We start from the raw sequence: 17,009 nt of genomic DNA, 5'->3' as shown, positions 1-17,009 counted from the left end.
CACGCGCCGCCTTCCTCTTGCAATGGGGATGCGGGGCGGGAGTGTGGGCGGGGCCACACGCTCCTCGCCCTGCTCGGGATGGCTCGACAGCCAATCAGAGCGGGCTGCGGCTGCCGGGCGGTGCCGCGGTGGCCGCTGGGAGTCGTAGTCCTGAGCCCCGCCGTGGTGCGGCGGAGCGCGGGCGCGGCCCGGGGGCGGCCCCGGGGGTTGGCCGGGGCTCCGGGCGGGTCCGGCCCCGCTGCCGCACGCAGCGCCGTCTGCCTTCCCCTGCCTGCCTCTTGCCTCACGCCGGCCTGCTGGGGCTGCCAGCATTCCGCGGGTGTCCCGCGGTCACATCCCCTGTCGCCTCCTCCTCTTCATCATCCCCCTCTTCTTCTTCCTCCTCCTCCTCCTCCTCCTCGCTGCCCGAGTCCTCATAAAAGCAGAGGGTGGCCTGCACCGGGAAGTTCTCCAGCAGCTTCTCCCCCACGTTGTAGAGGTGGTCAAAGGCCTTGGACTTGGGCCAGAGGAGCCTGTGAGGGAGAGCCGGGCTGAGCCCCCGCCCGCCGCGCCCGCCCGCCCGCCCGCGGCCCCGGGCCGGGACACCTACCTCACCGGGTGCTGGAAGAACGCCAGCGCTTTGCTGGGACCGCCGTGCCCCTCCGCTGCCCGAGCCTGGGGAGACACAGCCGGGTGGCACCGGGCTCCCGCTGCCCTGTGTGGCACCGGGTGCCCCGCGCCCAGCACACCCCCTGCCCTGCCCCGAGCGCCCACAGCCCCGCAGGGAAGCTGCCCCCACAGCCTCCCGACAGGCTCTCTGCCAGGGTAATCTCTCCCCCGTGCTCCAGAGCGGGTGCCCAGGCATCCGCTAAGGCCCTGAGGAATGCCCGCGGCCCTTTCCGGGGTCGGGTCCCCTCAGGGCTCAGCCCGGCCCAGGGATGCTCCCGGGGGTGGGCACGGCACAGCCGCGGGACACAGGGTTCCGTGGGACACAGTGAGCCTCTGGGGCGAGAGGCGGGTTTTGTGCCAGCAGGGACCCCACGGGGACAGTGCCACACTCACAGCGTCCATCTCCTCCCGCCGCGGCGCGGGTCCCTCCTGCGCTCGGGGCAGCCACGGTCTCCAGAGAGGAAGGGCTCTAGGGGCGAGAGCAGCTTCAGCCCCACAGCCTCACCCCCGGCCAGCCCTGCCCCAGTGCCAGCCCCCTCTGTGCCACCCACGGCCGCTGGCATCAGCGGTGTCCCCGGCGCCGCAGCCTTCACCCAAACCCAGCCGGAGCTTCCCCATCCCTCCTTCCTCACCCCTGCCCGCCCCACTCCCCCCAGTACCTCGCCCCTTGCTCCGGCCCCGGGGCTGGGCAGGCACTGGCCACCGGCACCCGGAGCCCGTGGGCAGGCAGGCAACAGGCAGCAGCTTGCATGGTGGCAGGAGACGCTGTCCCTTGTGCCACTGCAGACCCTTGGTGGGACACATTTATAGCCCTGCCTCGGCCGTGACTCACAAATTCTTTGGGGCAGGGCAGCGAGGGGCTGGGGCTGTGGGGACAGCGGTGTGAAATTTGTCCCAGTTGTGTAAACAGAGGGCCGGGGGGAGGCTGGGGGCGGAGGGGCTGCGATCTCTGGTGGAAAAGCAAAACACAAAAGGGAAAATTTGGACACCATTTGTGAGAAAATCCCCGGGGGGGAACAGGGGAGGGTAGAGACAATTAACAAGGATGATTAAGTGCTCTTTGTAGCCATTTGCATAAGGGAAGCAGGGGAGATGGGAAAGGGATGGGAAATGGTGGGGCAGCATCATGGGCATGGGACTGGGACAGTGCAATGGGCATGGGATTGTGTTGGGCATGGGACAGTGTTAGGCATGCCACGGGCACGGTGTGGTGGGCTTGTGCTGGGGACAGCACAAAGGGCATGACGAGGACACTGATGGGCTACAGTGGTGGCAAGCACAGGGCCACCAGCAGGCAGCTGATGGCTCAAGAGCAGACAGGGAGGGAGGACATGTGGCAGGGATGGACCCCAGGCACTATCAGGGCAATGGTCTTGCTCAGGCACCCATGGCCCATCACCCCAGGGAGCTGCCAGATGCCATTTCCACAGATGGCAGAGCAAGCACTTGCCAGTGTTCCCTGCCCTCTCCTTTGAGTTTTTGAGATGTGGACCACAGCAGGAGGGACAGAAAAGCTCCTCAATGTGAGGGTGCAAGGCTGATGCAGCCCCTGGCCCCAGCAGGGCCACTCATCCTGTCCCTGCCCACTGCTCCTGCCCAAGCACTCGAAGAAAAGTGCCACTGGCAAACTGGTCACCTCCTGCTCCTGGGAGAGTTTCAGTTTGGGACAAGGAAAGAAAATAGCAAATGGTCCCTGCTGTAGCTCTGCTATCAGCATCCAAACACTGCTGTCCAAACGCTGGCCGGACCCTGCTCAGCTCCCAGCACAATTTGTCACCAGAGGCCCTCCCTGCCCCTCTCCATCTGTGGCAGCCGGTGAGCAGGAGGGGGCACAGGGCCAGCTCAGCTCTCATTACCTTCCCCATTTGCTCCTCATTTGGGCCAGTAGTCTTACAACAACAAACCCCGTGGAGGACAAGCAGGGCCAGGAAGAGTAAACCAAAAGTTCAGGCTGGCTCTGAGGAGTGGGGAGCTCAACCTGCTGGTGTTTCACTGCCCCTCAAACCCCAATACAGGCAGCACAGCCCAGAGCGGACACATGGATGGTGGCACAGTCACCTGCCAGCCACTAAGGCTGTCCAGAAGGATGACAAGAAGCCTCAAACCTGAACACATTAGGTGAACATGCCCCAGTAATTCACAGACAACCAGCAAAGCGAGGCATCCCAGCTCCCCAATCCTTCCCGACACCCAAAGGGTTTAATTCTGATCTGCAATAAGCCTCTGATCCAGGAGATTTGCAGGTGGATTGTGCAAAGCTGTAGCTGAACAACTGCAGCCCCTGATCCCCTGGGCTGGGGCCCTGGCTGCTCACCCTGCCCGAGCAGCCGCCTCCAGTGCTGGGTGCAGCCACCCTGGGTCCCACCCTGCACCTCCAGCCACCTCCGTGAGTACCTCAGAGCTCCCTCCCTCACCTCCTGCTGGCACCCTGAGCACCCCGAGCACCCCAGGTGTTTCTTTCCCAGCAGCTGAGACAGTGTGGGAGGTCTTGGTGCAAGCACAGGGGAGCAGACGGAAATGTGGGAAACTTTGGTGCCAAGCGTTTGAGGGGCAGCGGGGGGCAGGAGCAGGGGCAGGAGCAGCAGCAGGAGCAGGGGCAGGCCTGGGTGGTGGCAGCACGCTCAGCCAGGAGCGTTCCCAGGGTGAGGGAGGCCACTGGCCGCCGTGCCGGGCTCAGCCCAGTTTCGCAAGGCACCACAGAAGGAGGAATTTTTAAACAAAGCAGAGGGAAAACAAACCAGCCCTGTCCACCACCTCTGCCAACCTCTCCCCGCCCGTGTACAGGGCTGTGGGCGGGAGGTGGCACTGGCACAAAATCCCAGCAATAGCTGCACCCCGAACTGCTCACCCCTCCTCAGGACAGGTCACCCTGCTTGGCTGGCATGCTTCCACAAAGCATCCCAAAGGAAGTGCCAGCCCTGGTGTAATCCTGCCCTCTGTGCGCCTCCAGGCTCTCCTGGGGATGCAGGTGTCACTGTCACATGCATCCCTCTCCATCCTTGTCCCCAGCAGCACAGAAGGGCTGATATCCATGGTTCAGTTGCAGGTGGCCATGTCCCTTTGTCCCAAAGCAGCTCGGTGTGGATCGTGGGTGACTGCAGATGCCTTGGGTGAGCCCCATGCAGATGGGGACGAGGTGCCATCCCCTTTCCTCAGCTGGGGGAGCTTTGCCTTCAGCACCTCAAGTCACCTCCAGCAGGTCCCAAATAAGATGGTGCAGCCATAGCTTTTTGGCTTCCTCAGCTCGAGACACCACAGAAGACAGGAGCCCCGAGGAAGGCAGTGGGCTTTCCCCAGAGCAGCAGCTGGCTCTCCATCCCTGCCCGCGGCGTCAGTGCAGGGGAGGGCTTGGCGTCCTTCCTGGGCAGCGCTGCTCCGCTCCGGAGCCCGCCTGGGGAGATAGCGGGGGTGAAAGGGCGCCTGGCGCTCCTCCACGGGCTCGGGTCAATCGTTAATCGGGGAGGGATTGCTCTCCGCTCCCGCAGGTAACCTCCCCGCGGCTCCCACCCCGCACAAAACCAGCACCCCCGGCAGCGGGGTGGAGCTGCAGCGCTGCGAGCCGAGCCTCTCGCAGGGCCATGGGAACGTGAGCACACGGGAGGGACCTGGGCGACAAGCTGCGAGCCTTGGCTAGCGACAGAGGTGACAGCCAGCCCTCACCATGGTGTCCATGGGGCTCCAGCTGCTGGGCTACACCGTGGCCTTCCTGGGCTACATCGGCACGCTGACGGCCACGCTGCTGCCCAGCTGGAAGACCAGCTCCTACATCGGCTCCAGCATCGTGACGGCCGTCAGCTTCACCAAGGGGCTGTGGATGGAGTGCGCCACGTACAGCACGGGCATCACCCAGTGCGACATCTACAGCTCCCTGCTCAACCTGCCCGCCGACGTCCAGGCGGCCCAAGCCCTCATGGTGAGCTCCTGCGCCGTGTCCTCGCTGGCCTGCCTGATCTCTGTCCTGGGCATGAGGTGCACCGTCTTCAGCCAGGGCTCGCCGGGCAAGGACCGGGTGGCGGTGGCGGGCGGCGCGGTCTTCGTGCTCGGGGGGCTGCTGTGCTTCATCCCGCTGGTGTGGAACATCCACGTGGTGCTGCGGGATTTCCGCAACCCCGTCATCCCCGACAGCATGAAGTTCGAGCTGGGGGAGGCTCTTTACCTCGGCATCATCTCCTCCCTCCTCCTCCTCGTCGGCGGCTTCATCCTGTGCACCTCCTGCCCTGCCCGGGACACCACGGCCACCTACACCAGCGCCTACCAGCCCCAGCTGCTGGCCAGCAAGAGCCCCCAGCCCTCTGTCAGCCAGGCGCAGAAGACCAAGAGTGAAGTCAATTCCTACAACCTGACGGGATACGTGTAGGGCTGCAGGGGGGAACCAGGCTGGCACCTCTCCCGGCTCCCCAGAGCGTCCGGGCTGGCACCAAGGGAGCGCGGTAAGAGCAGAGGGCACGGCAGCATCGCCCTCTCATCTGCTTGGGGAGGGGGGGTTGGCCCCGCTCTCTCCCTGGGATTCTGAGAGCCTTGTGACTGCTCGGAGATCCCAGCTGGTGGCTTACACTGCTGCAGGACCCTGAATCCACCTTCTGTTCTTTACTCCGCGCTGCCAGCTCGCAGGCAGCTCCTGGCACGGCGGGACCCCAGCCTGCAGCCCCAGTGAACCTGCCTGGAAAGGGGAGTGGGCTTGCGGGAGCGGCCCGTGCCCATGGAGGCACCGCGGCAGGGTCAAGGGCATGTGCGTGGTCTGGAGTCGCTGCTGGGGGCGGGGGGTGAGTGCTGGTTGCAAACCGATGTCGCAATAAATCCGTCTTTCTAGCCACACTGTTTCCGAGCTTTTCTCTGCAGCGGGCTGTGGAGGGGGCCACGATGTGAAAGGTGCCCCTGGCCCCTGCTCTGGCCTGCCTCCCCCACTCCACAGCTGATGGCTTTGTCACCCGGGAGCCCCGGCAGGTGGGAGCGCTGCTGAGGGGGAGGAGGGCCACTCCCGGGCACAGTTTGTCCCTGGGCACCACGCTGGGAGGTTGCCATGCACCACTAGTGCCAGGGTGCCAGCAGCGACATGCAGAGCTCCCTGTGGGACAATAGCAGGCAGCACCTTCCCTCTGTCCCCCAGCCCTTTGTGCTTCTAGGAGTGCAGGCGTGATGAGACTGGGGTGCCCACAGGGGGTTCATTGCCCCTGTGTGTGGCACACCCATGTCCCCAGGTGGTGGGCAGCCCTGGCATTCCCACATCCCCATCCCAGTGAGCACTGGCACCCTGGGCAAACATGGTCCCAAGGACCAGGGGCAGCTCCTGCCTCTGGTGGAGTCTGAGCAGCCCAGCTCAGCTGCAGAGAGGCCTCACAGGCAGGTCCTGAGCCCCAAGGCCCTTGAAGGGTCTCTTTTGGGAGAAATGCCACCAGTGAGACACTGGAAAGCTGCAAGGGATGGGCAGGCAGGAGCCAAGCGTGTGCTGGGACAGGCTGTGTGGCTGCAGCCCTGCACAGCAACAGCAGCAGGGCATCCACACAGGCTGCTGGTGGCACTGGGGGACGCTGGCACATGCCGGGCCATGGCAGGAGAGAAAGTGCAGGCAGCCCAGCCCCACGGCCCACAGGGAGCAAGAACATTTTAATCCATCTGCTGCACCACTGCCCCAGGTGAGAGAACCCCTGCTCTGCTGTGCTACAGCACAGGGCCACCCAGAGACCACCCCAGGAGACCTTGGTCTACCTGCTGACCCCTCATAAAGCAATTTAGATTAGGCCATGGAGAGGAAAGGACCATGTTCCCCACTCAAACGTCACCACCGTCACCCTTGCACCAGTGAAATCATGTTTGCTGTGGGGTTAGCACGCTCCTGATAACGTTGGGTCACGCTTTCTCCGCTCCTCAGAGAGCAAGGAGCTACACAGGAACCCATCCCCAGGGTTCCACTCGCTGAAGGGGACCAAGGTGGACATCCAGGCAAAGGCCAGTGACCCCATTTCCATGGCCAAGGGACAGAGCACAAAGCACAGAATCAACCCTGGACCAGCTGACTTATTTATTCCTGCCCTGGGGAAAAGAGTGCCCTGGGGCGTGCAAGAGGCTTAACCTGCTGGTGCAGCCCCCCAGGAGATGCTGCAAGTTCTGAGGGTCCTTTGGCCATAAACGTTTTTGGGTTTTGGTGTTTTTTTGGTTTTTTGTTTGTTTTTTTTTTCTGGGCAGCTGGTGGAGAGAGTGGGAGAGAAAATAGTTGGCACAAAATGTCACACCTTAAAGAGGAGGAATTCCTGGGCACTGGGTCCTTGCCCCTCGCCTCCCACTCCTGTCTGCGAGCAGAGACTGTGCTAATTAAACAAAGGGCCATTTGAAACACTCAGATCTTGATTAATGCTGGGCTTATTAATGCCTTAATTCAAGGAGCAGAAGGGAAGCTTTCCCCAGAAGGAGAAAGGCAGCTGGCACAGGCAGAGGCAGGCAGGGCTCAGAGCTGGGGTACAGAAACACAAAAACACTGGAACAGGGACCAGCCTTTCCCCAGGCCCCCGGGCCACCAGCCCTGCCACAGGGGAGCCCCTGCACTAAGCAGTGGAGTTCGGGGAGGGGAACATTTCTCCCCTCCAGCTTCCCTGGCCTTCAATGCAAATGAACCCAACAAAGTGAAACCTGGCTGCGGGGCAAGGCAGGTTGACACAGATTTTCCACTTGGGAAGGAGGATGGGAAGGGAGGGGAGGACACTGGGTGCACAGCTGTGGTGGCAGTGGTTATCTCTGCATCACGCAATAGCCATGCTCCTCATTATTGATAAAGCAGGTTCTTGAGGGCAGCCTGGATGTCACCCAGCCTAGGGACGGGGAGAACAGGAGCCCAGACTGCCCCGGGGCAGCTGTGCTGATGGTGAGTGTGAGTGAGGGGATGGAGCCCAGCCAGCCAGCACAGAGCCAGCCCCTCACAAGGCTCTTGCCCCTCACCAGCTCAGTGGCAAAAGCTGAGGGTGCTCCAGGATTCCCTGCAGGAAAGGCACAGGGGACAAGTTCAGGACACGATGGGGGAAGCAGGGGTGGGCAGAGGGCCGGGTGGGGAAGGGCTCTCTCCATCTCAAGCCCCCCCCTCACAGGCAGTGTGGTGGAGTGGGGAGCCTTGCAGCCCTCACTGGAGGGCCAGCTGCAGTGACTAATCCCCTGCCATAAGGAAATGAGTCCTTCCCCTCTCCTCTTTCCCCCCTGCATGATGCCTCGATGGAAGGAACAGGGCAATAAAATAATGTGCCCTTATCTTCAAAAGTGATAGAGGCACTATAAACACTTAGTACACCTCAACCCGGGATCAGGGACTGCAACCTCACCAGCTGGTCACAAGAAATGTGCAGAAAGTCACAACTTCTTCCAAAGAGGGAGCAACACAGCCCATCTCCAAGGGCCCTGCACCCAGCCCTTGCCCACCAAGCACTGCCCCAGGTGCAAGCAGAGCCTCTTCTCGTGCAGAGCACTGGGCAGGGATGCCCAGGTGAAAAAGGGCACAAGTTTGCCCTAGACCCACCAGGATCACACACCTCCTGCCTCCCTGGAGCCCTCCAGGCAAGCAGAGCTCCTTCTGGCATTCCCAAACTGCTGCTCATCTCTGCCTAGCACAGCTGACCTAAAGCAGCAGCACATAATCCATGCAAGCTCTCTGGGGAATATCAGACCACGTGCTGGGAGGGATCATCTCTGCCCACAGCCCCCAGGAATTGCTCAGATAGGAGAGGTGGGAGGGGGAAGGAGGTTCAGGCCAGGTTTCTGAAGGGCTGAGGCACTTGGAAAGGACCAGCACATTCCTCCACCCTCTCCCCAGCCACAGCACACTCCCAGCTGCCTCCCACACTGTGTCAGAGCCTCCTGGCCCCTCAGCAAGCCAGGGCTGATATGGAAGATTGCCCATGGCTCTGCAGCAGCCTTTTTGGGAGCAGCAGAGGATACACAACCAAAAGGGGCTGCTCCAAACACCCCAAATCCTGACTGCCAGGCTGGGCTCAAATCAAGTACTGGCAGGAATGGGAGAGGCATTCCCTGCCCCAGCCCCTGAGCCCAGGAAGGAGCCTCATGGATTCACCTCTGGGTGTCTGTGGTGCTCACTGGCAATTGCACTCACATTTCACTCCAAAGGCTGCCTGCCCTCCTGGAGCCATGGGGATGGCTCTGTCTGGAGTCAGGGCAGAAATGGGCTGTTGGTGCCCAGCTCTTCTGCTTCTGCTGGGAGACCTTGCACTGGAGGTGAGGAACAAGCTCCTCTTTGGAGAACACCTTCCATCAGGGAAAAAAGGTGCACAAACTCATGGCTGTCCACAGCCTCCCAGGTGAGACCTGTTTAAAGGCACGTTAAAGGATCTTGAAGGAAGATATGAGGGCAGAATGAACTCCATGACACTGCAGGGGACAGAGGCCTTTGGGTGCACCGAAGGAGATTGCTAGAAAGCACCTTCCTGTTTGAACAACAGCTCAGAAATCTATCAGGAGGGTTATAAAAGGTGTTTATCTCAGAAAAGCTGATATCCGTGGAGAGAACATGGAGGTTTGATCTTCCAGGTGTTGCATTAACATCACAATCAGATTGTTCCATAATAATTGGAGTCTAATCTCTACTGGAGGAGCTTCAGGTTAGTGATCTCAGCAAGCCTCATGTACATGCAATCTGTAGCAGCAAAAAAAGGCTTTGTAGTAGAACCCACTGCAATTCAGTGAGCAGGGCATACTTCTGTAGTGGTACAAACATAAGGTCTTCCACAGATTCTACAGAAGTATTGGAAAACAACATAGTCCATCTCCAAAATCTGCCAAAATCTGCTTTGGAGAAGTGGTGTAGAGAATTGCAGATAAGTTGTGATGGTTCCACAGCACCATGCTGGACAGAAGAGAGGAAGACCAGAGGATCCCAAACACATTTGCATGGACAAAGAGAGCTGCAACCCCCTTAGCAAGTCTAGAGAGTCATCCCAAGCAATCCCTGCCATCTGTCACCTCCATACCTGAGGGCACCAACATTTTGGCAGCTGCTAACAAAGGGTCGTACCTAGAAGATGCTCAGACCCCAGGCACAGCTGAGCCCTTCCAGGCTCCCTGCTAAGCACCACGAGTCTGGAAGAAACAGATCTCCCCATGAGCAGAGAAACCAGTCAGCTTTGGGGCTGCCTTTTAACTCTGCTCAGGATTTCAGGGTGTGCTTTGAATGAAGTTTTTCCCACACTGACAAGCTAGTCTTTCCCCAAGTCAGGTGTCTTTTTTCACAGAACTTACAACACCCTCTATTTCTGGGATGTCCAGCCTGTTGAAAAGGGCTGAAAGCAGAACAAGACTCACGTCAGAAGCAGCATGATTGCCTCAAACTCGCTTTCCCAGAAAAGCTGTCTCTCTAGGCTTCTCAGGTCACTGGAGCAAAGTCCCACAGCACCAGCTCTACCGGCAGGCGCTCCCAAGATTTCTACAACAGATGCATTTTCATTACCCACATTTTTAGCCCTTTCCTTTTGAGGCGGTGGCCACAGTTTCAGCCTTCATATTTTTTGGGGCATAGAAAAGCTCAGAGACTCTGCAGGCATTACAGAGCTAAGGGCAGATCTCAGCTATCTCTAGATGCACCACTGTGATGCTGGCATGCCCTTTGAACAATTTCAGTACACTTTTACAGGAACAAGGGCACTGCTCTTTGTCTCTGGTTCTTCCCCACTGCCACAGAAGCCAGGCACACATCTCACCGACCACTGGAGCACACATCTCTGATCCTCCGATGACTGAGCACCTCCTCCTGAGCCTTCTGCCCTTCCCAAACATTTTAATGTTTCCAGATTGTGAACTGGCAGGATGTTTCACCCCAGGCCTGGCTGCTGGCTGGGGCAAGGCTCACTCCACCTCCGTACTGCCTGGGGAGGTGGCAGGGGAGAGATATCAAGGAGAAAACAAATTAGCTCCTTGTTTCAGGGCAAGGAGAGCGGACTTTGGGTCCAGGGACATCCTCAGCAAGGGGAATGACCCCTCTGTTGCAAGGCAAAGCCCCTGGAAGTGGCTCCCAGAACAAAGTCCCCATAGCCCAGCCCAGGGAGCTGCCAGGATCCTGCTAGCACAAAATAAATTTCCACCCCCCTGGGCAGACCTGTCCTGTAGCTGACACCCCAGGGCCTGCTCACAAACAAGGGTCTTGCGGGGGTTATGGCCTCCTTCCCAAAGCTCAGGGAGTCCCATCTGCTGGGTGACCAGCGTGCCAAGGGGCTGATTTCTGCCTTGGCATTCTGCAGCTGAAAACTGTTTTACCTCACAGGTCATAGGCAGATGTAGCTAATCCACCCAACTTCAGTACTGAAGTAAAAAAAAAAAATCCTCATGGAGAATAAAAGGGAATAAGCAGTGCAAAACACAGTGCAAAGGCAGCCCAGCCTTATGTGAGGAGACAAGCTTCCCTCAGCTGTCCCCGAGTGCAGCTGCCCTTTCCCATGGGAGATCTTTGCACAGCAGAGAGAGGCTGCCCAGGAAATGCAGGACTAAAGCTCCCAGCTCAGTGAGGGGATGAAGAGAGCCACAGTGCCTTCAGCAGCTTGGGCTGAGGGGAAACACACCACTGCTCTTCCCTGGCTCCTTGCACCACTGCCTGCTCGGGCACACCCCCATGCAATGCTGGGACCAGGGGCAGGACAGGCTGGGTCCCCCAAGCCTTGCCAGGGCTGCTGGCTGCAGCCCCAGCACTTCATGGGGCACAGCATGGTGCTGGCACAGTGGGCACTGGGAGCTCTGGGAGGAGAAGGCTTTAGCAAACATCCTTATCTCTGAAGATACCTTTCTGACCTCCTCACCTCCAATATGTGTTTATCTCCACTATAAACCTAATCCCCCAAACTGCTCTGGCAGCAACTCCTGGCACAGGCATCCTCGAGAGAGTTTTGAAGGATGCAGAAGAGAAGTGCCAAGTTTCAAACCCAGCTACTCTGATACCAGTTTATCCAAGGAAAATTAATAGCTGCAGCTTGCCAAGCTACATCCATTTAGGAAACGTTCCATCACAGAACTACTTCGTGTGTTATTTCCTCACACTGGGGAAAACAAATCAGCTCAAGAAATGCCAGAAGACCCATGTATTGCTGTAAGGAGCATATATTTTTATCTTGCTGCTGATGTCAGACACAGAGAGGTGAGAATATGAAGCCTGCTAGCTGTTCACAGGCTGCTGAACGCTTCCGTAGGCTCACGGATCTCTGCTGATGGATGCTTGCATCAAAGCTGGCCTTTGCTCACCACCTCCTCATTCAGCAAAGCCCATTCCTCTCACCAACTCCTGAGTGTCTGTTTTCTGCACATCACTGTGCTGGGCTTGGCTGGGCAAACTGAATTTCCTTCACAGCAGCTGGGTTTGGTTTAGTGCTGGGAGCAGGGCTGATAACCCAGGGATGCTGGAGCTCTCCCTGAGCAGGGGTTGCACACAGCCAGGGCCTGTCCTGCTCCTCACCCTCACCAGGGAGGAGCTGGGGGGACACAGCCAGGACAGCTGAGCCCAGCTGACCCCAGGGATACCCCAGACCTTGTGGCATCACCCCCAGCACACAAAGCTGGGGGAGAAGGAGGAAGGGGGGCATTCTGGGTTTGTCTTCCCAAGTAATTGACGGAGCCCTGCCTTCCTGGAGCACCTGCCTGCCATGGGAGGCAGTGGATGAATTCCTTGTTTTGCTGTGCTTGCATACACGACTTTTGCTTTATTTATTGAACCGTCTTTATCTCAACCCACAGGTTTTCTCACTTTCACTTTTCCAATTCTCTCCCCCATCCCACTGGCGGGGAGGGAGTGAGTGGCTGCGTGGGGCTGAGTTGCTGGCTGGGGTTAAACCATGACAATCACTCATACATGTTCTCTTTTCCCTGGGTGGCAGGAATAAATCAGGAGACAGGTTTTAGCCCAAGGGCTTGACACACGCCATAAAAAACTCTGGGGATGTCTGTGAATAATCTTCTGAAAAATAAGGTCAAGTATGTTAGGGATAAAGTTCAGATCACAGAGCTACTTAAATGGGAGGGAATAAAAAAAGATGCAAAGAGGAGGAGCAGCAGCAGCTCAGATTACACATATGTGCCGTGAAGAACATTGAGATCAAGTCTGAAGGAGGTGTGGACATTTCCTGCTTTAGAAGCAGCTTTAGGAAGAAAATAAAGGTCTGTCTTTTCACCCACCCAGGGTAGATGTTTCAAAGGATGATTGGCTTTTGAGATAAAACTTCCCAGAATGGTCAGAAGCATGGATGCTTCCAAGATCATTGGCTATTTTGTACTTCAGAAAATATATTTCATGCAACCATAAAAACTGGTGCAAGCATCCCAAACTCTGCTAAAGTAAAACTTTGGCTCAATGCAATGTCCTGGTACAGATTCAATCTCTTCAACATCTCTACTGAAAATTGAATATGATTGCAGTGTAGGCCTGTGGTTTAAGGACTGGCTGGAGAAACGTCAGAAGCAAAACACCAAACAATGAATGAAGGTATGAAATGCTACTTTCAAACCATGAATGGACAGAGATAAGGGAGATACCTTCAATCTCAAATGTTCTCACCTGCAGCACTGACCTGGAAACACAGTAAACAACACAATCTGAAAAAGTCAAGAGAGGTCACAGAAACAGCTCTGAAATCTCAAATGACCTGGAAACAAAACAGGATTCAACCAAGCAGGAGATCAGAAATGGTTGACACAGACACAGATCCTACAGACTGCAAAAACCCCCACAGCTGTATAGACATGTCCTTTCTGCCTGAAATAGCAACAGAGAAAGCCCCTTCTGTGGTAAGCTGTAAGTGCAGCCCTGGGGGAAGTGATGTGGCACAACCCTCAGCATGCAGGATGGGGGATCTCTGTCCACATCACTGCGTTGCTCAACTCTGACTCTCAGACAACGCACACATCACACCCTTTGGTGATATCACCTAAGCACCAGTTTCTGTCACATGGTCTCATGCCTTTCCAGGTAAAATGAAGAGTTTGAGTCAAGGGAGTGATGCTGGGCTGGCCACCATGTACCCTCTCCTCCATACCCATGGCCTAGGAGAATGCACTTCAGGGAAGGTGTGACTGTAAGGGTGGGCTCTCCTCAGCTCCTTGGAGCCAGTCATTTTAAGGTATAAAGGAGGAAATCAGGTTTCAAGATGCTTCTGCCCTGAAAACCAGCTCAGGCTTGAACAATATTGAACTATTTGCCCTTATTTTCTTTCCATGAACCACATACTGCAGGCAGCACAGGGAGTTGCATCTTTTGGGTGCAACCTCTGCCCTTTGTCACATCTGGCTGCTCCCAAACCCCTCATCCTCCTCCAAACTCCCCATCATCCTCGACATTTCCCAGGTTTAAAGCACAGCCATGCTGCTGGAAGAAGAGTTGAAGAAAACAAGCCTAAAGAAGTGAAGCTGCTGGTCAGGACAGCCTCAGCTGAAGATGAAGGAGCAGGGCTCAGGGCCTTGCAGCAGATCTGAGGCAAGCCCGGCGTCAGCACCCTGCCGGCTGTTCCCATGGCTACACGGGAAGATAAATTGAGTTCAAGGAACCTCGTGTCGCTACATTATTTAACAAACAGACAGTCACGCTCGGGAGGAAAACACAGGCAGGGACCCAGTTTAGCAGCGCGTGGGCTGATCAGACCCAAGGATGGCCGAGAACATGGCGGGCCCGAACCAAGCTGAGCCCGAGCCAGGCAGGGTGCTGGCCACAAGGAGAGTCCAGCATGGCCACAGGAGAGCCGTGCTGGCCCTGCAAGGCCACAGCTGTTTGTACAGAAACACAACCAGACCTTGCACCTGACAGAGCCCCGGCTGCCTGCCCCATTTATGAGAGAATCCGAAGCCTGACTCAGGAAAGGCAAGGCCACCCCACAGCCAGTCTGTGCTCTGGCCCAGGCCTCAAAGGCAGCACTGGGCAAAGAGGAAAGGAATGTGGGCACAAAGAAAAGCATAGGAGGAAAAAAGAGCATGGAGGAGTTATAGGGGTGCTGGGAGAGATGAACAGGCTTTGAGGGAAAAGGCGTTGATGGAGCTTATGTTGGAAAAGTGGCTCAGCATGGCAGCAGTGAGGAGGAACAAGAGGGGCCTGGGGGAGCTGAGGCAGGGAAACAGGAGCAACAGGAGGGGTTTGGCCCCCTGAGCAGCGAGGGATGAGCAGGACTGCTCTCACCACACAGTATTTTCAGTGCTGGTGTAACCCAGCCTTTCCCCTTCCTCAAAATCCCGCAAGGAGGAGCACAAGGTGACCCAGATCACTCTGTGATGCACCAGCCAGCTGCAGAGGGCCACGACTCTGGGATTCTGTGAGATGCCGAGGTCCACAGGGCTGTTCTGGGGACCCTTCCCTGGGCAGGCAGTGGGGACACATGTGGGACACAGCCAGGCCAGCAGTGCCACCGTGTGGGAGCAGGTCACCTCCTTCTGCCAGGACACCGAGGGCTCCTGCAGCCTGAAAAACCAGCTGGAAACACAAACACACATACAGCTATAAATCAACTCAGCTCTCACCCTCCCCCTGTCCCCAAACTTAAAAAGAATGAGAGACTTATCCAGAGAAATTTTCTCAGCCAGAAACCTGCTCCTTGATGGAAGCCAAAAGACTGTGTTGTCTCTCAAGTGATTTTCAATAATGCCCAGAAAAATAACTCTCTTTTACCAGGCACTGAAGTGAGACTGACAGGACTGTAAATACCAGGGTCTTTCTTCTTGCTCATCTTGCAAACTAGAACTTTGGCCAGCTTCCAGCATGCAGGGACCTCTCCAGGCTCCCGAAACTTGAAAAATAAAGGAGCGAGATCCTGTGATGACAGGCCCTGCATTTTCAGTACCCTGGGATTAACCCCATCGTGCCCCAAAGATTTATGTGCATCCAGCCGAGCAGCAAGCCTCAAACACGTTCAGTTTTGGCTGGGAGCTCATCCTGCCCCTAATCACAGTCCTCCAACACAGAGCTCCAGGGGTCCAGGGCCCAGCTGATGTTAACGACAGAGGTGAAGAAGGCATTAAACATCTCTGCTTTGTCCATGTCCCTGTTTGTGAGGTGTCTGACCTCACCAAGTACACACCAATGTGATTTCTGAACCTCCTATTGCTGTTAACATATTTTAACAAGTCCTATTTGCTGTCTTTCACAGTGCTGGCAAGCTTGAACACTAATCAAGCTCTGGCCAAATGAAATGTTGAACAGCATCTCCCTCATTTTCCTGTGTAACCTGTCCTTGCTTCCAATGTGCATACACTGGGCCTTCTGTTCCCCTCAGGAATGAGTCTCTATGACAATAACCTGTCATTTTTTTCTCCACAGGAGTGATTTTGATATGGAATGCAGGTCAACTTGACCTTGTTGGTACCTCCAACCTCAATGGAGCATAGTCCTCAGCACTGTTCTGCTTGCAGAGCCTGGTATCTCTGACCCAAGGGCACCTGAGAAGGTGGGGTAGCCCCAGAGGAGCGCACAGAGAAATGCAGTTTAACCCCTGTGTGCAGCACAGGAGCAGCCGAGTCCAAGGGAAGGCACCAACACAGTCAGGAGTTACAAGGAAACAGTGTTAGGAGAAGTTCTCTCTAGGCACCACTGTCCATCTGTGTTGGTGTCCTGAAGCACAAGGTGAAAATCCAGCATGCAGGGGTTAGAACAGAAATGTAACTATCATTTTCTGGCAGCCACAAGTACTGCACAGCTGTTTTCACTGACCTTTCCCACACCTTCATAGCTCTCCATCCTCTACAACACTGCTAGCTTTGACATTGCTTCCTTCTCTGTTCAGAAGTACCTTTATTATCTGGTTTCTAAGTTATAAAAATTTACTTCTTGGCCTCAGAGCCAGCTGGTTTCCTTTCTACTTAATGATAAAGGCTATCTTATCTGGCTTTATGGAATGCTGAACTTCAACAGCTAACAGCCATCAAGCTATATGAACTGGTTGCACCCTGGAATTTGTTGATCAGAGAAAAAAATTTCCCTCCAGTAATATCCAGATAGTTGTCCAAACTCTAGCAGTTCTTCCCTCTTAGCATTTGAGCTGAAATTTTTGGCAAGGAAGCAAAACTTCATGTTCTGCAACAGATCAGAAGTTCTCAACAGGAAATTAATTTTGCTATCAGAAGTTTTGCCATTGGAATGTAAGTCAATCAGTCAATTTAACTAAAACCCACCCAATTCTCTAAAAGTTATCTAATTGAAATGGACAGATTCCTCTGGAACGAAAAGCTGTTATTTTAAACAGGAAAAAAGAGGTCAGGCAATGATCAAAGAAAGTAGGCACTTAAAAAAGTTCCTGATTTTATATTGTCTGTTTGAATGAGACAGGTATTTGCAGGTGTGTCTTCCTGTCCCGCACCCTGGCCCGGTGTCCCCTGTCCCGCTGTCCACTGTCCCAGCCCGCTGTCCCCTGTCCCGC

The 17,009-nt window shown here is 56.1% G+C and overlaps 2 protein-coding genes across 2 annotated transcripts; one reads left to right on the top strand and one right to left on the bottom strand.

Annotated features, from left to right (window-relative positions):
- Positions 1-12: 12 nt before the first annotated feature.
- RIPPLY1 (ripply transcriptional repressor 1) lies at positions 13-3,999 on the bottom strand. Its single transcript, XM_039731109.1, has 4 exons — positions 3,497-3,999; positions 1,042-1,117; positions 590-654; positions 13-512 (listed from the first exon to the last, which is right to left on the bottom strand). The coding sequence occupies exons 1-4, from the start codon at positions 3,679-3,681 to the stop codon at positions 284-286; spliced, it is 555 nt and encodes a 184-aa protein (XP_039587043.1). The 5' UTR covers positions 3,682-3,999; the 3' UTR covers positions 13-283.
- A 47-nt stretch (positions 4,000-4,046) lies between these two features.
- CLDN2 (claudin 2) lies at positions 4,047-5,455 on the top strand. Its single transcript, XM_039731108.1, has one exon. The coding sequence runs from the start codon at positions 4,310-4,312 to the stop codon at positions 5,003-5,005; it is 696 nt and encodes a 231-aa protein (XP_039587042.1). The 5' UTR covers positions 4,047-4,309; the 3' UTR covers positions 5,006-5,455.
- The last annotated feature ends 11,554 nt before the right edge of the window (positions 5,456-17,009 follow it).

Source organism: Passer montanus, unplaced genomic scaffold, assembly GCF_014805655.1.
Source record: "Passer montanus isolate IOZ18808 unplaced genomic scaffold, ASM1480565v1 scaffold76, whole genome shotgun sequence".
Classification (NCBI taxonomy): domain Eukaryota; kingdom Metazoa; phylum Chordata; class Aves; order Passeriformes; family Passeridae; genus Passer; species Passer montanus.
The sequence above is the reverse complement of the archived record's forward strand: the minus strand, read 5'-3'. Positions and strand labels throughout refer to the sequence as shown.